We start from the raw sequence: 24638 nt of genomic DNA, 5'->3' as shown, positions 1-24638 counted from the left end.
ACAGGCTTTCTCCAGTTGCGGGGAGCAGGGGCTACTCTTCGCTGCGGTGCACGGGCTCTAGGCACACAGGCATCAGTAGTTGCAGCACTCAGGCTCAGTAGTTGCGGGTCGTGAGCTCTAGAGCACAGCCTCAGTAGTTGCGGCACATGGGCTTAGTTGCTCCATGGCACGTGGGATCTTCCCAGACCAGGGCTCGAACCTGTGTCCCCTGCATTGGCAGGCAGATTCCCAGCCACTGCGCCACCAGGGAAGCCCCCTGTTTTACCATTTATAAAGCACTTTCACAAAAATAACTTTGCTTAATCCAGACATCAGCACTATGGGATAGATTTCTTTCCCTCAAGATTCTTTAGCACTAGGGTTTAATAGTTCTGCTAATGTAATGAGTGAAATGAATCACAAAGGAAGGTGCGATGCAATAAGCAGTGGTAATAAAAAAAAGCTGGAGAAATATATTGGTAAACATAAATAATGCTGGTTTTAAAAAATAACTTAGGGGATTTCAAGACAACACAGAACAAAAATACTAAACAATGATAATGTGGAAGATTAGGATGGAAGGAGTGATCAGATTCAGTGCATTTCATGATTCTTGTACTGTTTGAAAGGATACTAAAGATATTAACTTCAGATTTCAAAATAGGCACGTGAAAAATTCAAGAATAACCACTAAAAGAACCAAAATAGAATGTGCAACTTCAAAACCAGTAGAATAAAACAAGAGAATAATGAAAACTCAATCCAGAAACCTGGAAAGGAGAAAAAGAAGGAAAAAGCCCCCCAAAAGATATGAGAAATACATCCAAATTTATTAGGAATAACAGTTCACTTCATGCAAAATGACATTAAGAGGTTTAAAATAAAGGGATAGAAAGACATACTAGACAAATACTAATCAAAAGAAAGCTGATGTACCGATATCAATATCAGAAAAAGACAATTTATGTCAGAAAGTATTATAAGGATAAAGAGATTCACTAATAGGTATAAGATAGTATCTCATGGTATTTTATTTTCCATTTCATTTATTATGATATAAGTGAAACTAAACATTTTTCAGTAGTAGTTTACTGAGAACTAGGAAATTGACTGATTTGCCTTTTTAGTTCTTTTTATTTTAAAGATTAATTACTTTTATTGCAAATCTCCCCCCCCCCCAAGTTGTTATCTTAGTTTTATAGTTTCCTACTGTTACTAAGTTGAAAATTTTTGTAATGGAATCTGGTACCTCATAATGTCCATTTTTTCCATCAACTCATTTTTTTCTCAAGTATTTTAAAGTAAATTATAGAAAGCATGACACTATCATTAACACTTCTATATACATCTCAAAAACAGGATCTTTTTTTATAAAGCAAAATATTATCACATCTAATGTAACGAAAATAACGTTTTGTTTTTTTTTAAGCATTTAATCTCCAGTCTGTATTCAAATTTCCCCATGTATACCCCAAATTTCCTTCACATCTCTATGTCTAAAGCAGGATCCAATCCAGGATCGTGTTGCATCTTGGTAACGTGAAACTCAAATCTCTTTTAATTCGCAACCATCCTTTTAGAATCTACAAAAGTTCTTGTTTTAATAACACTAATCTGAAAGTCTGGACCAGTGTCTTGTAACACATTCCGCCTTCCGGATTTGCCTTTTCCATCCTTGTGATATTATTAGCTTAATACTTCCTGTAAACTGGAAGCTTAATCTAAAGGTGCTAAAGATTCAAGTTAAACTTAAAAAAAAAAAATCCAGCTGCATAACAGGTAATGTTGGCTACTTCATATCAAGCAGGAGACAATGTCTGGTTGTCCAGACATTCAATGCCATTGGTATGTCCATCACCTCCAAAAGTTTCTTCTCACCTTCCTTATTTTTATTTTCTATTTTAAATTAATTAATATATTTATTGTGATAAGAACAGTTAACACAAGCTCTACCATCTTGGCAAATTTTTAAGTATACAGTATATTATTGTTAAATATACGCATGATGGTGTACAGATGTCTTACTCATCTTGCATAACCGAATCTTTTTTTTTTTAAATCTCTTAACGAGATTTAGGATATCTGTTCTTTTTTCATTTATTTTTATAAATTTATTTTATTTATTTATTGGCTGTGTTGGGTCTTCATTGTTGCACACAGGCTTTCTCCAATTGCTGCGAGTGGGGGCTACTCCTCATTGTAGTGGCTTCTCTTGTTGTGGAGCACCAGCTCTAGGCGTGTGGGCTTCAACAGTTGCGGCACATGGGCTCAATAGTTGTGGCTCACGGGCTCTAGAGCACAGGCTCAATAGTTGTGGCACACGAGCTTAGTTGCTCCGTGGCATGTGGAATCTTCCCAGAGTAGGGCTCGAACCAGTGTTCACTGCATTGGCAGGCGGATTCTTAACCACTGCACCAAGTAGGAAGTCCCTGAATCTCTTATTTTAAAGATGTCTATTCCTTTCCTGTGGTGGTACTTATAGGAGTGGATTTCTTTCACATATTTGCATAACATTTTATTGTCTTACAACAGCTTTTTGGCTTTTGGTCTACAATGGCAGTTCACAAACTTTTGGTATTAAAACTCTCTCTACACTCTTAAAGGATCCCGAAAAGCTTTTACGTGAGTTATAACTATTAATAGTTACTCAATTAGGAACTAAACTTGAAATTTTTTTAAAAGCACGATAATATACAAGCACACATTCCATCAGCCATCATTGCGATGGTGTCCTGCATGTCAGGTGATTACTAGAAAACACAGTACATAAGTGAGCAACTGAGAGAGCAAATGCAAGTAACGTCTTAGTTTTTTTTTTTATTTTTCCTTTTTTTAATTGGCTGCTTTGGGTTTTCTTTGGGGGTCTACTCTTCCGCAGGCTTCTCCTTGCAGTGGCTTCTCTTGTTGTGGAGCACAGGCTCTAGGCACACGGGCTTTTAGTAGTTGCAGCGTGCAGGCTCAGGAGTTGTGGCTCCCAGGCTCCAGAGCGCAGGCTCGGTAGGGTGTTCCGCAGCGTGTGGGAGCCTCCCAGGCCAGGGCTGGAACCTGTGTTCCAACCACTGAGCCACCAGGGAAGTCCCACGTCTTAGTATTGTTAGAAACAGTTCTGATGTGGGCGGACACCGCAGCCCCCCTCCGCTCCAGGAGTCGCGGGTTCACACTTTGCGAATCACTGTCCGTCTCAACTCTTTGTCGTCCCTTAGAGTTAGCGCTTCTCGGTGCTGCCCCGCCCCCTCACCAGCAAGGAGCCGAATCTGCTTTCTAGAAGACCCGGAACGCAACTTTCTCGGGCGGTAAGGCTCCCGGAAGCTAGAGCTGCGCGCGCACCGCAAGGCTCTGACGTCCCGGCGTGCCCCGCGCCTGCGGCGTAAAAGCGCGCAGGCCGCAGCGACCCACGTGGCCTGCGGCGCAGCGGAGGCGGGAGACTGTGAGTGCGTATGGTCGCGGGGTCGCTGGGCCTGTGTTCTGCGTCTCCCGCGGGCAGCCCCGGGCTGGCCCCCACCCCCGCTCTCGTCCTCCCACAGGGAGGAAAGCCAGTGTGGGAGGAACGGTTCCAGCCCCAGCCTTCGCTCTCACCCGGAGCCTCCCGACCCTGGGACGTGCGAGTCCTCACCACCCGCTCTTGCTCTGCTGCGGCCTCACTGCTAAACCTCGGTGGGCCCCGGGCTTTAGGTCCCTGCTGTTGAGAAAAGAAACATTTTCAAACATGTCCCGGATCGAAAAGATGAGCATTCTGGGCGTGCGGAGTTTTGGAATAGAGGATAAAGATAAACAAATTATCACTTTCTTCAGTCCCCTCACAATTTTGGTTGGACCCAATGGGGCGGGGAAAACGGTAAGTCCTAGGTAGCCGCCTTCAGTTTACGGGTCGCCACGTGTTACAAACCTGGAGTAAAATATCTGCAGAGATCGGAACTCTTGATTAGGAGGTGATGAGTCCATATGACTCAGCTCCTGGGGCCCCCGGGTGTGCCTGGGTCTCCTGCTGACTTCACGGCCCAGGGGCGTGGCTTTGTGTGGCTTTTCCGCCACTGCGACCTCAGGAGCCGACCAGACGCTTGTGTCCAGTCATGTCCTGTGGACAAGGTTTCCATGAGAATCCCTGAGGCCGGGAGCTGCTTCCGCCCGGGTTCAGCGAGCTCAGAGTCCCACAAGAAGCCTTTTTTGTCTACATTGATTTTTTTTTTTTTTTTTAATCTCTCCTTGCTCTCGTGGCATAGCATTCACTTCCTGGTACTTGTCCCTATACAGGATTTCTTTAACAGTTATAAAATATAAAATATGATAAATATAAATACATAACTTTAAGAAGCCTGTCTATCCCGACTGAACGTGATAAATGATAAGTAAATGACAGTTTTAAAATGAAACATGCGTTGGGGCTTGGTTAAATTGGGAAACTATTTTGTTAGGATGCTCTTACCTAGTCAAAATAAAAGATTGGAGCACAGCTTATATATTATACTTACATTCTGGAAATATTTAGAAGTTTGAGTTGGGCCCTGGAGTGATATGCAATGATGAAAAAAGTATAGCTAAGAGGTTCTGTGGTTTGAAAGGGTGGTTTGAGAAAAAGCAAGGTGATATTGTAACAGGGAGAAGAGTTAATGAAGTGAAAAGCATAGAAAAAGGTTTAGTGTGGAGAGTCGAATGCCAGACTCTTGTCTACTTTTATTTGTTTAGGTAAAAATATTATTTATTGAATGTTTTTTACGTACCTAGCATTGCATTAAGTGCTCTACTGGTAGAGAGACTAGTAAGTTTAGTGTTTATGAGCCTTAGCTACTTGAATACAAATTTTTTGTTTCACCATTTATTAGCTGTGTGACTGGGCAAAAGTGACCCAAATGCTCTGTGCCTTAGTTTTCTTATCTATAAAATGGAGGTTAAAAATAGTTTCTACAGTTTAGGATTAATGTGCGAATTAAATGCTTAATGTATGTAAAAGTGGTTAGTACAATACCTGGCACATAGTAAGGTCTTTGTTGATACTAGCCATTTGTTTTGTTTCGACTTTTAAAAAAACTTTAGCTTTAGTGGAGTATAATGACATATAAATTGTAGGCTATTTAAAGTATATATCATGGTGATTTGACACACATGTATATTGTAAAAGGATTCCCCCATCTGGTTAATTAACACATCTGTCACCTCACGTATTTATTATTTTTGGTGAGAACATTTAAGTTCCACTCAGAAAATTTCATTTATACAATATAGGGTTATCAGCTATGGTGACCATGTTTTACTGTAGCCATTGTTATTAAAAACTTGACTTAGTTTAAAGGGTTTTAATTAGAAATAGAGACTTTTTTCCCCAAATAATAATTCTTCATTTTATTTCAGTATACCTTAATTATGTAGCTTTTCTATGAACTTATAGCAATTATTCTTTAACACTTAATCATATTTATATGACATGTTTTGTAATGCCAAATTTTATCTGATATCTTTTGTAGTCTCTGGTAATATTTTATAATGAGTTAACATTTTATGATTAAATTCTGCGATTCTCTCATAACTAAATAACATAATTTTCTGTTTCTTTAGACCATCATTGAATGTCTAAAATATATTTGCACTGGAGATTTCCCTCCTGGAACAAAAGGAAATACATTTGTTCATGATCCCAAGGTAATGGTGCTAGTAAAACTTTGTATTTTTAAAATAAAATTTTTGTAATTATGAAAGTGATGGTAGCTCATTGTAGAAAACTTGGCAATGGAGAAGTATGAAGAGATAGAAAGTCACCCACATACAGTCTTAGCACCCAGTGATAGCCATTGTTGACATTTTCATGTATGTCTTCTCCTTTATGTGCTGTCTTATATAGCTGAAGTCATACTCTAATTTTGTATTCTGAGGTTTTTTCCACCTAACATTATCATAAATTCCCATAAAAAATTATTAAATTCTTATTCTGGGTGCTGCTTTTAATCTTTACTTTTTTGTATCTCTGAAGTATTTCCTACTTAAAACATGTAACCTTTTATGAACATTTTTAATAATTGCATCATTTTCTTACATTTAGATTGCTTTTAGTTTTTCATTAAAATGTACCATGATGAAAGTCTTTGTGTATGAATCTTTGAATTATGATATGTAAACCATTAGTGTGTGTATAAGACATAGACTTTTCTATACACATTTTGGCCTATAGGTTTTTCTTTCTATTTTTTTTTAATTGAAGTGTAGTTGATTTACAATATTATGTTAGTTTTGGGTATACAGCAAAGTGATTCAGTTATATACATATATATTTTTTTCAGATTATTTTCCATTATAGGTTATTACAAGGTATTGAATATTGTTCCCTCTGTTATATAGTGAATCCCTGTTGCTTATCTGTTTTATATATAGTAGTGTGTATCTGTTAATCCCAGACTCCTAATTTATCCCTCTCCCCAAATAGGTTTTTCTTGTTTGTGTGTATAGTGGGGTCACGTGCCTCTCTCATTATCCTGCCCCCCAAGAGTTTGTTGTGTATTTCTTCCAGGCTTTTTTCTGTGTTTATAAAAACATCTGTGCGTGTATATAAATACACTCATGTAAATATTTTAATACATCAATAGAATTTTATTTTACCAATGTATCACTTACAAATCAAATATTTATTTAGTGAATTATTGCAGATATGTTAAAATGTATATACCTTTGTTTCATTATTTTTAATTACTAAATAGTATTTCATTGAGTTTATATATAGTTTATTTGCCTGATCCACTGTTGACGGTCTTTTAAGTTGTTTTCACTTTTATGTGACTAAAGATAACTCTGTAATTATGAAAGTTATCTCGGGTGGCCTTGGCCTGCGGTGGCTTGAAGCAGAATTTTGGTTCCCTGGCCAGGGATTGAAGTCAGGTCGCAGCAGTGAGAGTGCCAAATCTTAGCCACTAGACCACCAGGGCCAGTGACAAGGCCCTGGTCCATTGGCTTTGTAGAAATGAATTTCCACAAAGAGAAAGTAGTGAAACAAGTAAAGTGCTTATTAGGAGGAAAGAGAATACGTGTGAATAAACTCACATGGTAGGCTCAGAGAGAGAGTCTTGCCCTCGTGGTAGTTTGAATCACTTATATGGGGCATTTCTTCTGGGTTTTCTCTGGCCAGTCATCTTTCTTTGCCTGGCTCTGAGTCTGTATTTGGTTTAACTCAGGGTCCTCCCTTGTGTGTGCACGCATCTCTTGGCCAAGATGGATTCTAGTGAAGAGGCCTATGGGTAGGTTGATATCACCTACTGTGGAGTGGTGCCCCCACCCTTTTTGGCCCCCGAAGAGCCTTTCTGCACAAGTGTAGTTGGGAAGGTCTCCTTGACCTCAATAATGAGGAATATGTGGTCTCTTTATCTTTTTTCTGGGCAGGGCTCAGCTCCTCCTTACTCCTGCTGTTAATCTTCCTTTTGCAGTATCTGTCCACAGGGGACAGCCTGCAGCTGCTCAGCCTATCTCCTGCCTCAAATCACTCCTGAGAGACATGAACCCAAAAAAATCTTCAGCTTCTTCAGGCTGGCATGGGGTTAATAGACCCTACCTGGTTGGGGTCATGGAGCTCTCACCCTGTCTCGTTAAGGGGCCCAGGGTGACTTCTATTCTTATTCCAGTAGGAACTGTTCCAAGATGTGGCCAGAATCTCTCTGCATCACCATTATCTTGATGTGAAACTGTTGTAATCTGGAAGAGACAAATTTAACAAGTAGCTTAAAAAGGCAGGGGCCACAGACCAATAAAAGAACAATTGTAACCAGCAGCCCAAGCAGGAGGAAGAACCAGATTACGTTTGGTAGCAATTTTGATCCTGGTCCAGATACAGTCAGTGCTTGGATTACCCTGTCCAAAGGAATGGATCCATTTGGCGTGGTCATACATATTTTTGATGTCTGATTCTATTAGCCCAGTGTAATTTGATGTGGGTGTAACATACTCAGTTGGACCAACCTGACGTTAGTAGACAAAATAGATCTCATTTCTTTTCAGGAGGATAAGCCTGAAACCCAGTCTGGACCTGGCGCTTTGGGGAGACTTGTAGCCAGGTAGCCAGTTGTCTAGTTTCATCTAAGTAGGTTTTAACCTTTGATGTGGATTAACACCTAAATAACAATGGCTACTGGTTATCATACATGTCTTTTTTTGTTGTTAATGTATGATATAAAGCAACTTCATTGTCTAAAAATGTAACAATTACAAGAGGAGACCTTTAAAAACTAAGGTTGTCATCAGCTGCCAGCAGACATTGTTTTGAGAATGGCTAGTAGCGTCCCAAGTATGACACAGCTCAGAAAACTTAAGTTCTCAGCAATACAAGGACTTGTCTGAAATCACCCATAGTGTCACCTACTATTACCTTGGATGTCTGAAGCATAGCTACTCCGTTTTGACTCTTAATTGAAATTTTCTCCTTAATAGCCAAAGCAGATGTCATCGTTAATATTGTTAGTGTTTCTCTAGGTATGAGAAGATGCAAGAATTTGGGCTCATAAAATCTTCTCCTGAAAATATGTAACTATCTGAAGGCCTGTTTTGTCATTTTTTCCCAGAGCACAGAATAAGTGCCTCATAGCTGATCTCCACCTGAACTCCTTTTAGGGGGTATTGAAGATCAGCAGCTGAACTGCTTCTGTGGGGGGTGTTGAAGGTCAGCAGCTGCAGCACAATTTAATTCTTGTAGAGGTAGATGGCAAGTGCCAGTCTGCAGTTGGCGGGGCCTCTTTATGGTCATAAATTTAACCATAGTTTGGGAACATTTCATGACGATTTCACCTCATGGTGCTAGGAATGCTCATTCCCAGGTCTGGTGAATATTTTGTTGATAGGCTCCTCAGTATGCTATTACTGGACTAGGCCTTATTAACAGTAGCTGAAAATCTCTGGACCACCTGTTTTACTAGTCTTATGGTCCAGGAAAATATTCCCTCTTGCTGCTGCTTCTCATATCTAGAGTTGCGTTATTACAGTCATTGATCTTGTATAGAACTATATGGTTTTTTTTTTAAGCTCTTTATTGGAATATAATTGCTTTACACCCTTGTACCAGTTTTTGAGGTACACCAAAGTGAATCAACTGTATATATACATATATCCCCATATCCCCTCCCTCCTGTGACTCCCTCCCACCCTCCCTGTCCTGGCCCTCTAAAGCATCACCCATCATCGAGTTGATATCCTTTTGTTATATGGCAGCTTCCCACTAGCTATCTATTTTACATTTGGTAGTGTATCTATGTCTTTGCTACTCTCTGACTTTGTCCCAGCTTCCCCTTCACCCCCCCCAACCCCCGTGTCCTCAAGTCCATTCTCTATATCCGCATCTTTATTCTTGCCCTGTCACGGGGTTCATCAGTAACATTTTTTTAGATTCCATGTATGTGAGTTAGCATATGGTATTTGTTTTTCTCTTTCTGGCTTACTTCGCTCTGTATGATAGTCTCTAGGTCTATCCACCTCATTACATATAGTTCCATTTCATTCCTTTTTATGGCTGAGTAATATTCCATTGTATATATGTGCCACATCTTCTTTCTCCATTCATCTGTTGATGGGCATTTAGGTTGTTTCCCTGTCCTGCTACTGTAAATTGTGTTGCAATGAACATTATGGTACATGTTTCTTTTTGGATTATGATTTTCTCTGGGTATATGTCCAGTAGTGGGATTACTGGGTCATATGGTAGTTCTATTTTCAGTTTTTGAAGGAACCTCCAAACTGTTTTCCATAGTGGCTGTACCAGCTTACATTCCCAGCAAAGTGCAGGAGAGTTCCCTTTTCTCCACACTCTCTCCAGCATTTATTGTTTCTAGATGTTTTGATGATGGCCATTCTGACTGGTGTGAGGTGATATCTCATTGTGGCTTTGACTTGCATGTGTCTAATGATTAGTGATGTTGAGCATCTTTTCATGTGTTTGTTAGCCATCTGCATGTCTTCTTTGGAGAAATGTCTATTTAGGTCTTCTGCCCATTTGTGGATTGGGTTATTTGCTTTTTTGGTATTGAGCTGCATGAGCCTTGCATTCCAGGGATAAACCCCACTTGATCATGGTGTATAATCTTTTTAATGTGCTGTTGGATTCTGTTAACTGGTATTTTGTTGAGGATCTTTACATCAGTGATATTGGTCTGTAATTTTTTTTGTGACATCTTTGCCTGGTTTTGGTATCAGGGTGATGGTGGCCTCATAGAATGAGTTTGGGAGTGTTCCTCCTGCTATATTTTGGAAGAGTTTGAAAAGGATAGTGTTAGCTTTTCTCTAAATGTTTGATAGAATTCACCTGAAGTCATCTGGACCTGGGCTTTTGTTTGTTGGGGGCTTTTTTTTTTTTTAGAACTTTTATTGAGATACAGTTAACATACAATAAACTGCATATATTTAGAGCATACAATTTGGTATCCCAATCTCCCAATTCATTCCCCCCCAACCCTCCCCTTTTTCTTTTGGGGGCTTTTTAATCACAGTCTCAATTTCTGTACTTGTGATTGGTCTGTTCATATTTTCTGTTTCTTCCTGGTTCAGTCTTGGAAGGTTCTACTTTTCTAAGAATTTATCCATTTCTTCCAGGTTATCCAATTTATTGGCATATAGTTGCTTGTAGTAGTCTCTCATGATCTTTTGTATTTCTGCAGTGTCGGTTGTTACTTCTCCTTTTTCATTTCTAATTCTGTTGATTTGTGTCTTCTCCCTTTCTTTCCTGATGAGTCTGGCTAATGGTTTATCAATTTTGTTTATCTTCTCCCCAGCTTTTAGTTTTATTGATCTTTGCTGTTGTTTCCTTCCTTTTTCATTTATCTCTGATCTGATCTTTATGATTTCTTTCCTTCTGCTCAGTGTGGGGTTTTTTTGTTCTTCTTTCCCTAATTGTTTTAGGTGTAAGTTTAGGTTGTTTATTCAATATTTTTCTTGTTTCTTGAGGTAGGACTGTATTGCTATAAACGTCCCGCTTAGAACTGCTTTTGTTGCATCCCATAGGTTCTGGGTTGTTGTGTTTTCAGTGTCATTTGTTTCTAGGTACTTTTTGATTTCCTCTTTGATTTCTTTAGTGATTTCTTGGTTGTTTAATAGTGTATTGTTTAGTTTCCATGTGTTTGTATTTTTTACAGTTTTTTTTCAGGCAGTTATTATCTAGTCTCATGGCATTGTGGTCAGAGAAAATGCTTGATATGATTTCAATTTTTTTTAATTTACCGAGGCTTGATTTGTGACCCAAGATGTGATCTATCCTGGAGAATGTTCCGTGTGCACTTGAGAAGAAAGTGTATTCTGTAGTTCTTGGATGGAATGTCCTATAAATATCAATTAAGTCAAGATGGTATAATGTGTCATTTAAAGCTTGCATGTCCTTCTTTATTTTCTGTTTGGATGATCTGTCCATTGATGTAAGTGGGATGTTCAAGTCTCCTACTATTATTGTGTTACTGTCGATGTCCCCTTTTATGGCTGTTAGCATTTGCCTTATGTATTGAGGTGCTCCTATGTTGGGTGGATAGATAGTTACAATTGTTATATCTTCTTCTTGGATGGATTCTTCAATATACGCAAATCAATCAATGTGATACATCATTAACAAATTGAAGGATAAAAACCGTATGATCATCTCAATAGATGCAGAAAAAGCTTTTGACAGAATTCAACATCCATATATGATAAAAACTCTCCAGAAAATGGACATAGAAGGAAATTACCTCAACATAATAAAACCGTGTGTGACAAACGAACAGCCAACATCATTCTAAATGAAATCATTCAGTGAAAAACTGAAGACATTTCCTCTAAGAACAGGAACAAGACAAGGGTGCACACTCTCACCATTATTATTCAACATAGTTTTGGAAGCTTTAGCCATAGCAATCAGAGAAGAAAATGAAATAAAAGGAATCCAAATTGGAAAAGAAGAAGTAAAATTGTCACTCTTTGCAGATGACATTATACATAGAAAACCTTAAAGATTCTACCAGAAAACTGCTAGCACTAATTCATGAGTTTAGTAAAGTAGCAGGATACAAAATTAGTGCACAGAAATCTCTTGCATTCCTATACACTAACAACGAAAAAGCAGAAAGAGAAATTAAGGAAACTCTCCGATTTACCACTGCAACAAAAAGAATAAAATACCTAGTTATAAACCTGCCTAAGGAGGCAAAAGACCTATATGCAGAAAACTTTAAGACACTGATGAAAGAAATCAAAGACGACACAGACCGATGGAGGGACACACCATGTTCCTGGATTGGAAGAATCAACATCGTGAAAATGACTATACTACCCAAAGCAATTTACAGATTCAATGCAATCCCGATCAAATTACCAATGGCATTTTTCACAGAACTAGAGCAAGAAATCTTATGATTTGTGTGGAAATGCAAAAGACCCCGAATAGCCAAAGCAATCTTGAGAAGGAAAAATGGAGTTGGTGGAATCAGGCTTCCTGACTTCAAACTATACTACAAGGCCATAGTGATCAAGACAGTATGGTACTGGCACAAAAATAGAAAGGAAGATCAATGGAATAGAATAGAGAACTCAGAGGTAAGCCCAAACACATATGGGCACCATATCTTTGACAAAGGAGGCAAGAATATACAATGGAAAAAAGACAGCCTCTTCAATAAGTGGTGCTGGGAAAATTGGACAGCTACATGTCAAAGAATGAAATTAGAACACTTCCTAACACCGTACACAACAGTAAATTCCAAATGGATTAAAGACCTAAATGTAAGGCCAGACACTATAAAACTCCTAGAGGAAAACATAGGCAGAACATTCTATGACATCCACCAAAGCAAGATCTTTTTTGACCCACCTCCTGGAATAATGGAAATAAAATCAAGAATAAACAAATGGGACCTAATGAAACTTAAAAGCTTTTGCACAGTGAAAGAACCATAAACAAGACAAGAAGGCAACCCTCAGAATGGGAAAAAATAGTTCCCAATGAAACAACAGACAAAGGATTAATCTCCAAAATATACAAGCAGCTCATGAAGCTTAATACCAAAAAAGCAAATAACCCAATCCGCAAATGGGCGGAAGACCTAAATAGACATTTCTCCAAAGAAGACATACAGAAGGCCAACAAACACATGAGATGTTCAACATCACTAATCATCAGAGACATGCAAGTCAAAGCCACAATGAGGTATCACCTCACACCAATCAGAATGGCCATCATCACAAAATCTGGAAACCACAAATGTTGGAGAGGGTGTGGAGAAAAGGGAACTCTCCTGCACTGTTGGTGGTAATGTAAGTTGGTGCAGCCACTATGGAAAACAATTTGGAGGTTCCTTCAAAAACTAAAAATAGGACTACCATATGACCCAGTAATCCCACTACTGGGCATATACCTAGAGAAAACCATAATCCCAAAAGAAACTTGTACCATAATGTTTATTGCAGCACTGTTTACAATAGCCATGACACGGAAGCAACCTAAATGTCCATCAACAAATGAATGAATAAAGAAGATGTGGCATATCTATACAATGGAATATTACTCAGCTATAAAAAGGAATGAGATGGAGCTATATGTCATGAGGTGGATAGACCTAGAGTCTGTCATACAGAGTGAAGTAAGTCAGAAAGAGAAAGACAAATATTGTATGCTAACTCATATATTTGGAATCTAAAAGTGGTACTGATGAACTCAGTGACAAGACAAGAGTAAGGATGCAGATGCAGAGAATGGACTGGAGATCTCGAGGTTTGGGGGGGCAGGGAGTGAAGGGGAAGCTGAGACGAAGTGAGAGAGTAGCATAGACCTATATATGCTACCAACTGTAAAATAGATAGCCAGTGGGAGGTTGCTGTATAACAAAGGGAGTTCAGCTTGATAATGAATGATGCCTTGGAGGACTGGGGTGGGAAGGGGTGGGGGGGGAGTCGAGGGAGGGAGGGGATACAGGGATATGTGTATAAATACAGATGATTGACCTTGGTGTACCTCAAAAACTGGTACAAGAGTGTAAAGCGATTATATTCCAATAAAAAAAAATTGTAAATCATTTAGTACATTTACTGAGCCTTCTCTACAATGACTGTTTCACACTTTCTCTTAAAAGTACAATCTACTCTTCAATTAATTATCTTGCCTTGTACTTTATTGAGAAAATAGAAGGAAGCAGATGAAAAGTCCTCATTTCCAATTGTAAAATCTACAGAACTACCCTGCGTATGTACCCATACTGTTTGCTCCTCTGTATTAAGGGTAAATTGTTTATTGTTTTATCTTAAGGTCAGTTAAGTCTTCTTGGAGGCTGGATCCAATCAGTCTCTTTTGTCAGGTCAAGTGTTTTGCTTTTCAGTTGTCACTGCTCCTGCATTAGCAGTTTCTTCCTCTTTAGGGGATCATTTACATTAACATATAAACATGCTCTGGAGTTCCATTCTACAAACAGACAAACTCTCCCTTTACTCTAGTTCAGCCTCTGGCTACTATGTTCCAGTTTATAGCAAAATTCACAAGAGTTGTGTGTACCGCATTGTTTTTACTTTATTGCTTCCCCTTTTCTCCTCAGCCTACTCTGTTTAGATTTCTTCTTTTTTTCCCCTCATTAAGACCACTCTTGTAAGGTCACCAGTAATCTCCATATTGTCAGATAAAATGGTTATTTTCTAATTCTCAGTACTTTTTTGCAGATTTGATATAGTTGGTTTCCCCCTTTTTAAAAAACATTGCTCTCTTGGCTTTCATGACACCATAATCTCATACCTCCTTCTTCACTGGCCATACTGTAGTCTCTTTTGATGAGCCTACTTTTGCGTGACTCTTCTTGGGTGATCTCATTCACTCATACCATTTAAGTATTGGTTATGTTGCAGGAAGGGGGACCCCTTCCAGGGCCCAAGAGTGGGCTCGTATCTAACACTTGGAAATGAATTGTCTAAGGAGACACACGTGCTGACAAAGTAAAAGACTTTATTGGGAATGGGCACCCGGGTGGAGAGCAGCAGGGTAAGGGAACCCAAGAGAACTGCTCTGCCACATGGCTTGTGGTCTCAGGTTTTATGGTGATAGGGTTAGTTTCCGGGTTGTCTCTGGCCAATCATTCTGACTCAGAGTCCTTCCTGGTAGTGTGCGTATTGCTCAGCTAAGATGGATTCCAGCAAGAAGGATTCTTGAAGGTTGGTGGGACATATGGACTGGCATCTCCTCTCTCCTTTTGACCTTTCCCAAATTCTTCTGGTTGGTGGTAGCTTGTTAGTTCCACGTTCCTTACCAGGACCTCCTGTTTTAAGGTGACTCATGCAAATGGTTATTATCAGGTCTGGCCAGGGCGGGAGGTTTTGGTCAGTGGTTCCCCTAACAGTTACAACATGCACATGAATCCCAAATTTATATATTTAGCCCTAACTTCTTTTCTACACTCTAGATATATATGTCCAGCTGTTTGTTTGTGTTTAATGGGCATCTCAAATTTAACATATTCAAAAATAGAACTCTTGGTTCCCTTTTCACCCATCCCTCTCACATTCTCAAACTTGTTACTACCTCAGTACTCTCCAATTTAATAAATGATATCATTATCCACGTGTTTGTTCATGCAAAAATCTATGTGCCATCCTTTGAGTGATTCCTTTATCTCATCCTGTTTCTAATTCATAAGCAATTCTTACCTACTCTTCTAAAATATGTCCAGAATATGCCCCTTCATTCCATCTCTACTCCTTTCCTGGTCCAAGCCGCTACCCTTTTCCTTTTGAACTATTCTGGTAGTCTCCAAACTTGTTTTCCTGCCTCATTCTTTTTTTTTTTTTTTTGGCCATGCCACATAGCATGTGGGATCTTAGTTCCCTGACCAGGGATCAAACCCATGCCCCCTGCAGTGGAAGCACAGAGTCCTAACCACTGGACTACCAGGGAAGTCCCTCTTGCCTTTCTTTTTTTTTTTTTTTTTTTTTGATGGTAAGAAGTGGATTTATTTATAGAGAAACACACTCCACAGACCGAGTATGGGCCATCTGAGAAGGCGAGAGAGAGAGCCTTTTTTTGATAGTAAAAACTGGATTTATTTAGAGAGAACCTCTTGCCTCATTCTTGAAATTTTCTCTTTTTTACATAGTGATGAATTATCTTTAAATATTTATTCGTTCATTCAACAACGAGTGAGTCACTCAAAATCTGAGGGAAGAATATTCCAGTCAGTGTTAATACTAAGTGCAAAGTCCTTGAGGTAGGAGCATGTTTGGTGTGTTGAAGGAATCACAAGGAAGAGCAGAATGGTAGGGGAAGACTTAGTAGAAAAGTAAGTTAGAGTAGTTGAAGGGCCTAGATCCTGTAGGACCTTGGTTTCTTATTTGAATGGGAATCTACTGGAAGATTTTAAACAGGAAAAGGGCATGATCTGTGTTTTAAAGTGATCAGTCTAGCTGCTGAGAGAAGACTGTCTGTAGGTGGCAAGGGTAGAAGGGTGAAGACTAACAAAGGGGATTTTGTGGTAATTCAGGTGAGGAATATTGGTGGTTTGATTAAGTGGTAATGGTAAAAAGTATGAGAAGTGCTTGAATTTGGGATGTATTTTAAAGGTAGAACCAGCAGATTAGCTAATGATTTGGGTAGTGGTGTATGAGAAAAATAGAAGCATCAAGCAGAACTCCCAAGTTTTTTGACTTGAGCAAGTAGATAAAATAGTGTAAATGAGAAAACTCTGGAAAAGGAAATTTGTGTGGTTCCCAATTTAAACATGTAAATTGGGATTGGAATTCCCTTTTGGTCCAGTGGTTAGGACTTGGTGTTTTCACTGCTGGGGGCCCAGGTTCAGTCCCTGCTCGGGGAACTAAGATTCTGCAAGCTGTGTGGCACAGTTAAAAAAAAAAAGAAGAGAATTGGGGGTGTTTGTTAGATATCCAAAGGAAATGTCCAGTAGGTAACTAGAAGTATGTCCAGGGGAGAGGTTTGAGTTAAAGGAAGAAAATTAGGAATCATTGATGCATATGGTTATATATGTATGTAGTTAGCCTTAAAGCCTGATGGGATCACATAGGATGTGAATATAGAGAAGAGATCTAAGACCTGAGCCTAGAGCACATTAGTGTTTAGAAATAAGAAAGAAGAGGAGGAGCCAGCGAAAGGTGCTGAAAGAACAGCTAGTAAAGTAAGGAAAACAGAATGGTGTCTTAGAAGACAAAAGTGTTAAAGAAGGAGGAGTCATCAACTATGTCAAATACGTTGATAGCTCAAAATAGGTAACTAATGAGAACCTACTGTATAGCACCTGGAACCCTACTTAGTGCTCTGTGGTGACCTAAATGGGAAGGAAATCCAAAAAAGAGGGGATGTGTGTATATGTATAGCTGATTGACTTTGGCATACAGCAGAAACTAACACAACATTGTAAAACAACTGTATGCCAATAAAAATTTTCTAAAAAATGTTGATAGCTCAAGTAAGAAGCAGCTTTGCCTATGTGAAGGCCATTGGTGATCTTGACAAAACCAGTTTTAGTAATCTGAGAAAACAGGTGGTAAGGAAGTGAAACACATAGAATTGTGTTATGAATTTTGCTGTAAGTGGAAAGAGAGGGCAATAGCTGAAAAGGTTTGCAGGATCAAGGAGAGTTTTGTTGGCTTTTGTTCTTGTTTTTTTACATGAGTATGTATGTATGTATTTTCTGGATGTTTCCATGTTGATTGATACTCTAGTATCTCTGCCAATCTCATCTGTCACCCACCCCTTTCCAAATGCTTTCATCTTTTCTAGAGCTGTTTTTCTCAGCTATCTGCTTATGTCCTTTCTGTGGTTCTTCTGGCCATGGTAGTTTAGCTCTCTACACTTGCTACCTGCTTTTCGGCTGCTCTCATTTCCCAGTTCTCAGCTTCCACCCACATTTGTTCATTAGCTCTTCTCTCCTGAGTTACTTACACCTCCTACTGTGGGTGGAGTCATTCTCCTTACCTGAATTGCCCACATCCCCACAGTTTTCCCAGTATGCTGTGTTCTTCTCATTATTTCAGTTCCTCTCACCCTCTTATATCTTCAGCTTCTCTTGTCTTTCCTCTTCCCTGTTTTAATTTGACCCTGAACCTAATGTTGTTTACCTTGTCTTAAACAAATGCCTGAATTTTTCTCATTTTCCTCAGTTCTTCATATCTATGTTCAATTGTTTGTATCTTCTTAGGAACTTTGATTTCCATGTTGCTCCATTTGCCTAACTTCCCACCTTTCTCCTCTACTTCTTTCAAACTTTCGGCTACATCAGCCCTTCCATTCTTCCTCTGATCTAATTTGCATCTCCTCAGTTGACCTGAACCTTCAGAAGCTCATTTCTCTGTTGTCTGCATCTCATCAGTTTTGTTTTGCTTCTGGTTGATACTGTAAATTGTCTGGATCCTTATTTCCTCAGCTGTTTCTTGCTTTCTTTTTCTTTTTTTAAAATCTTTATTTATTTATTTGGTTGTGTGGGGTCTTAGTTGTGGCACACAGGCTCCTTACTTGTGGCATGCATGTGGGATCTAGTTCGCTGACCAGGGATCGAACCTGGGCCCCCTGCATTGGGAGCACAGGGTCTTATCCACTGCACCACCAGGGAAGTCCCCTCAGCTGTTTCTTTATCCCATTTTGCTCCCATATATTGTGTTCCTAAAAGTGGGAGATACTAGAGCATTTATAAACTGATAGGAATGACCCTGGATATAGGGGAAAATTGATGCAAGGGAGGGGATAATCACAGAGCAAAATCCTTGAGTGGGCAAGAAGAGGTAGGATCCATTGCTCAACTAAAGGAGTTAAGAGAAGTGCACACTGTTTATCCATTGTAAAAGTATTGTAAGCAGAGTATATATGGTTAATTTAGTAGTGAGAGAATGAATCAGTTCTCTTTTGATTGTTTCTGTGTTCTCAGTGGAAAAAAGAAGTGAAATCATTGTCTAAGAGTGGAAGAAGGGGTTGATTGAAGCTAGTAAAAGTGTAAAGTAGTTTTTATCTCAGAGTAAATTGATTAGGGAAGTGTTAAAGGGTTACATGACAGTGTTGGGGGTCACTTGAGGTTTGTGGGTGAAAATTTATAGGGAGATCAGTCATTATGGTTGTGTTTTTTCAGTTTTGTTCAGCTGCTCAATGACAAGCACTGAGTAAGTTGGAAAGTTGGATTTAATCAAGATTGGGAGTTTGCCTGGTAAAGAAAATGAAGGGAGTGAGAAGCAAGGAATTGACTATTTTCTTAATAGATTTACTTACTTGATCAGTCCCCCTGTATGTAATGAATCTCCTATCACTGCACTAGACCTCTACTACTCCATAATGATCCAGCTCTAACCCCATGTGCAAGCCCTCTTCACCCTGTTTGGGCTGTAACTCCTTATGCTGGCCCTCTCATATGGACGTTTTCCCATTCTGCTTGGGCTCTGACTTCCCATGCCATGCCACCTCCCATTTCCCACCCATGGACACCATACTTACCTTTCACAGTCCCTAATACTCTTTACCAGGTGGCCTCTTGTAGGGATGCCCTCTCTAATCTGGGATTTGAATTCTCCCAGCAGCCTTCCCCCCTCATGTAGATTCCCTCCTCAGTGTTGTCAGGCTCTGAATCCCCACATTATGCCTTCTCCCTGTATGGACATCGACCTCCTCCTCCTGAGCTTGGTCATCCCTACTCATAGATGCCGTTTTTATCCTGCTCAAACTGACACCCTCGGACTTTTGAAGCTCTGTGCCAAGCTGTCTCCCCATGTGGATACCCTTCTCAGCCTACTCAAGCTCAGTTAGCCTGCTGTATGCTGAGCTACCGTGTCCCCCCACCTCCAGCCAGCATGGACATGTACCTTCTTCTGCCCCATCTAATAGCTTTACAACTAGATTGTTTGGAAAGAGAAGGGCTTATTTTATTTTTTATTGTTTTTTCTTTTGGATAGAAATTGTTGCAAAGTATAATGTATGTTTCTCTGCCTTAATAAATTAACTCAATCTGAATTACTCTTTTTGAAGAGACTCTTCCTCAGTAAGAACATCAACAATATTGTGCTTGAAATGCTACAAGATACCCCTTCTCTGAATTACATTTACTGTTTTGCTACTTGACAGAAAGGTAGATACCAAGAGAACAAATATGTGTGTTTGTCCTGCTAGTCAGGCACATCGTAAACAAATTAACTCATTTTCTGGTACATAGAGGCAAAAATCCTTTGTTTAACTACTGTGGACTGAAACCTCAGCAGCTACTTTCCTTGGGATGAAGTTGTTGCAGGAAGGGGGACCCCTTCCAGGGCCCAGGAGTGGGCTCTTGTCTAATACTTGGAAATGAATTGTCTGAGGAGAGACACGTGCTGACAAAGCAAGAGACTGCTGGGAAGGGGTGCCTGGGTGGAGAGCTGTAGGGTAAGGGAACCCAGGAGAACTTCTCTGCCACATGGCTCTCAGTCTCAGGTTTTATGGTGATAGGGTTAGTTTCTGGGTTGTCTCTGGCCAATCATTCTGACCTTCCTGGGGGCGTGCACATTGCTCAGCGAAGATGGATTCCAGGGAGAAGGATTCTGGGAGATTGGTAGGACATATGGACTGGCATCTCCTCTCTCCTTTTGACCTTTCCCAAGTTCTTCTGGTTGATGGTACCTTTTTAGCTCTGCATTCCTTACCAGAACCTCCTGTTTAAGATTACTCATGCACATAGTTACTGTGGTGTCTGGCCAGGGCAGGCAGTTTCAGTCTGTGGTTCCCCTAACAAAATGATAGGATCAAGTCCCTGGGCTTGCAAAGCTGAGTATCAATCTCTGGCTGCCTCCTTACTGAGATGTCTATATCCTGAATTTCTGCTGGATTACTCTCAGCTTCCTATCTTGCCGCAGTCCAGTCTGTTTACCCTAAAGACAAAATGATTCTTCTAAAATGCATGTCTCCTGGCATGCCTTTCCCCTGGATTAAACCCTTAGTGATTTTCCATTGCTTTAAGTCCAAAACCCTTAACATGTTTCAGAAAGCTTTTAATTACTAAAACCATTTTCTATCTTTCCTTTCCTTTTCCCTACTTTCTGCACCAAACATTCTGATTAGTTTAGCCATTCAGTAACTCAGATCTTTTCACCTGATAATTCCTGCTTATCTCTGTCAGGTCTCAGTTTAAATATTCACTTCCCAGAACTCTCCTAGATAGGTTAGATGCTCCTACTTTGTGCTCCCAAAGCACCCTGTACTTCTTTTATGATGATGTTTAACATTCCTTTCTCTACTCTTTTGTTTAACTTCTCTGTTTTCCATGCTTCAAAGGAGAAAAGTGTCATTTTTTTGAACCAAAACACATGAAAGCTACAAAGTGCCTAATAAATATTTGTGAAACAATTTGCTGAATTAATATAGAAGTTAAATTTATGCCCAAAAGTCATTAAAAAGCCAACAAAAGTTATTTATGATTTTAAAAAAGGGCAGAATCCAGGGCTTGTGATCTTGGTTGCATCAGAGTAGTGAGTATCATGCTTGCGCTTCCAAGATGAACAACTGGAAAACTGGAAAAAATATTTGAATCAACTCTTTTCAGGCATTGGGCAACAGATGGTACAGGGATGTGATTTTTGAGAAAAGAGAAATATATGCTGTGACTACACATTTATTCTAGCTTTCTACCCAGGGATGTTTTGTAAACTTCTGTGCACAGAATTGGAACCCAACAGAGAGCACTAGTCATTAGGCAGATGAAACAAAGAAAGAAGTTTGGGTTTGCTGAGGTGGTTGTAAATTGTACAGGGTACAGGGGTGGTGTTGTTGTGCAGAGATGGGGCACCAGAAATCTGCACAAGGAACCCATGAGTCTTTGGCTAAATACTAAGCTACATGTGTTCCTGAATGAGATTCAGTGAGGACTAGCGGCAAACAACCACTGGAGTAGAGGAGTGGGATTGTGAACTGAATAGAAATTCTAGAGCTTACACAAGGGGGGATATTTGAGTCATGATGTGCCAGAGTAGGAGGAGCTTGTGGAACTCCCTAGTATTCTGTTGAGGCCTCAGAAAGGCCATCCTAACAAATCCTAAAACAAGCTTTGACAGAATCAAGCTGCTTTCTTGAACAAAACTCAACACTTTTTAAAGGAAGTCAACACAATCCAAACTCATTGTAGCATCTACAATGTCCAGGATATAATAAAAAAAATCAGTGGATATATGAAGAAACAAATGTAATCCATAACTGAGAGGAAAAAGTGAATAGAAACATATCCAGAGATGACAAACTTTGAAATTAGCAGACTAGGATTTTAAAAGTCATGACACATAAGTTCAAGAATTTAAAGGAAAAATTGGCCATAATGTGGGGAAAGATCCCAACAGAGAAATAAAATTTTAAAAGACCCAAGATGTTCAACACATAACAAGCAGCATAAACACACTTATATTGGATATTATACTAAATTTGCTGAAAACCATAGATGAATTCTTAAAAGTAGACTGAGGAAAAAGTAACATACTATACAGAAGGGAAGAATAATGATTTCTGACTTCTCATCAAAAACTTCTAAGATAGTGAGACAACATCTTTAAAGTGCTGAGGAATAAAATCAATCTAAAATTCTATATACAACAAAAATATCCTTCAAAAATTGAAGATAAAATGGAGAACATTTTCTGATTGAGGGGAAAAAAAGAGGTATTAGTTACCAGTAGATCTGTACCATAGGAAATGTTAAAGGAGGTTCTTGAGGCTGAGGGGAAGTGATACGAAATTAGTCCTGGAATAAAGGTTGCTGTAGTTACCCCTTTACAAACCTTAAAAACAAACGTTCAAAAGGACTAAGCCTCTAGGGAATTCCCTGGTGATCCAGTGGTTAGGACTGTGCTTTCACTGCTGAGGGCACGGGTTCAATCCCTGGTTGGGGAATTAAGATACTGCAAGCCACGCACTTCGGCCAAATAAATAAATAAACAATGGGACTTCCCTGGTGGCGCAGTGGTTGAGAATTCGCCTTCCAGTGCAGGGGAGATGGGTTCGATCCCTGCTCCGGGAAGATCCCAGACGCCATGGAGCAACTAAGCCTGTGCACCACAACTGCTGAGCCTGCATTCTAGAGCCCTCAAGCCACAACTGTTGAACCACATGCTGCAACTACTGAAGCCCGTGTACCTAAAGCCTGTGCTTTGCAACAAAAGAAGTCATTGCAATGAGAAGCCCGGGCACCAAGACAAAGAGCATCCCCTGCTCGCCACAACTAGAGAAAGCCGGCGCACAGCAACGAAAACCCAACACAGCCAATAAATAAAATTTAATAAATAAATAAATAAACAAACAATATCCACCATTAAATTTTGGACTTCCCCAGTGGTGCAGTGGTTAAGACTCTGCACTTCCACTGCAGGGGGCACGGGTTCGATCCCTGGTCAGAAAAGTTCCACTTGCTGTGTGATGCATCCCTCTCTTCCCCCCAAAAAAAGGATCAAGCCTCAAGAAACTTAACTGCATGCCTGAACTGAATTCAGTACTCATTGAAGGAGTAAAACAAAATTATTCATTCAACAATGTAAAATTCTCAATCAAAAGTTACCAGGCATGCAAAGACGCAAGGAACCCGTAACCAGGAGAAAATGAAATCATAGAAACAGATCCAAAATGAAAGAGATGACAGAATTAGCAGACAATCTTGAAACAAATTACACATCTTATAAATATGCAGAAAGATGGAAAGGAAAACATAAGCTTAATGAATGGAATGGAAGATATAACAAAGACCCAAAGAAAGCAAAAGGAATACCAGTGGGCTTTTTCTTTTTTTTTGCTTGAAATATGGTTGATTTACAATATTGTGTTAGTTTCATGTGTACAGTATAGTGATTCAGTATTTTTGCAGATTATACTCCATTATAGGTTTTTACAAGAAAATGGATATAATTCCCTGTGCTCTGTAGTGTATTTTTTTTAAAGAACTTTTATTTAGATACAGTTAACAGACAATAAACGGCATATATTTAGATTGTACAATTTGGTATCCCAGTCTCCCAATTCATTCCCCCCCAACCCTCCCTGCTTTCCCCACTTGGTGTCCATATGTTTGTTCTCTACATCTGTGTCTCTATTTCTGCCTTGCATTTCCTCTTTCATAGTTGTTAGCATTTGCCTTATGTGTTGAGGTGCTCCTATATTGGGTGCATATATGTTTATAATTGTTATCGCCTCTTCTTGGGTTGATCCCTTGATCTTTATGTAATGTCCTTTCTTGTCTCTTATAACATTTTTTATTTTAAAGTCTATTTTATCTGATATGAGTATCGCTACTCCAGCTTTCTTTTGATTTTCATTTGCATGGAATATCTTTTTCCATCCCCTCAGTTTGTCTGTGTGCATCCCTAGGTCTGAAGTGGGTCTCTTGTAGACAGCATATATATGGGTCTTGTTTTTGTATCCATTCAGCCAGTCTGTGTCTTTTGGTTGGTGCATTTAGTCCATTTATATTCAAAGTAATTATCGATATGTATGTTCCTAGTACCATTTTCTTAATTGTTTTGTTTTTGTGTTTGTAGGTCCTTTTCTTCTCTTATGTTTCCCGCTTAGAGAAGTTCCTTTAGCATTTGTTGTAGGGCTGGTTTGGTGGTGCTGAATTCTCTTAGCTATTGCTTGTCTGTAAAGCTTTTGATTTCTCCCTCGAATCTGAATGAGATCCTTGTTGGGTAGAGTAATCTTGGGTGTAGGTTCTTCCCTTTCATCACTTGAAATATATCATGCCACTCCCTTCTGGCTTGCAGAGTTTCTGCTAAGAAAT

The 24638-nt window shown here is 39.5% G+C and overlaps 1 protein-coding gene across 2 annotated transcripts in view; it reads left to right on the top strand.

The window, feature by feature from the left end:
* The first annotated feature begins 3373 nt into the window (after positions 1 to 3373).
* RAD50 (RAD50 double strand break repair protein) overlaps positions 3374 to 24638 on the top strand; it is a 119837-nt gene continuing 98572 nt past the window's right edge. Inside the window, exons 1-2 of one of the 2 annotated variants that reach the window (XM_057735411.1) lie at positions 3374 to 3406; positions 5530 to 5613. Coding sequence is in view for 1 of the 2 variants with exons in the window: in XM_057735401.1 (XP_057591384.1) it covers positions 3686 to 3814; positions 5530 to 5613 (213 nt within the window). In the remaining variant the exon portion in view is untranslated. Of the gene's footprint in view, positions 3815 to 5529; positions 5614 to 24638 lie in introns of both variants that reach the window. The other variant, XM_057735401.1, reaches the window with a different exon arrangement.

This window comes from Hippopotamus amphibius, chromosome 1 (assembly GCF_030028045.1).
Source record: "Hippopotamus amphibius kiboko isolate mHipAmp2 chromosome 1, mHipAmp2.hap2, whole genome shotgun sequence".
In the NCBI taxonomy this organism is placed as follows: Eukaryota; Metazoa; Chordata; class Mammalia; order Artiodactyla; family Hippopotamidae; genus Hippopotamus; species Hippopotamus amphibius.
Note: the sequence above shows the minus strand (reverse complement) of the source record. Positions and strands in the feature narration are given on the sequence as shown.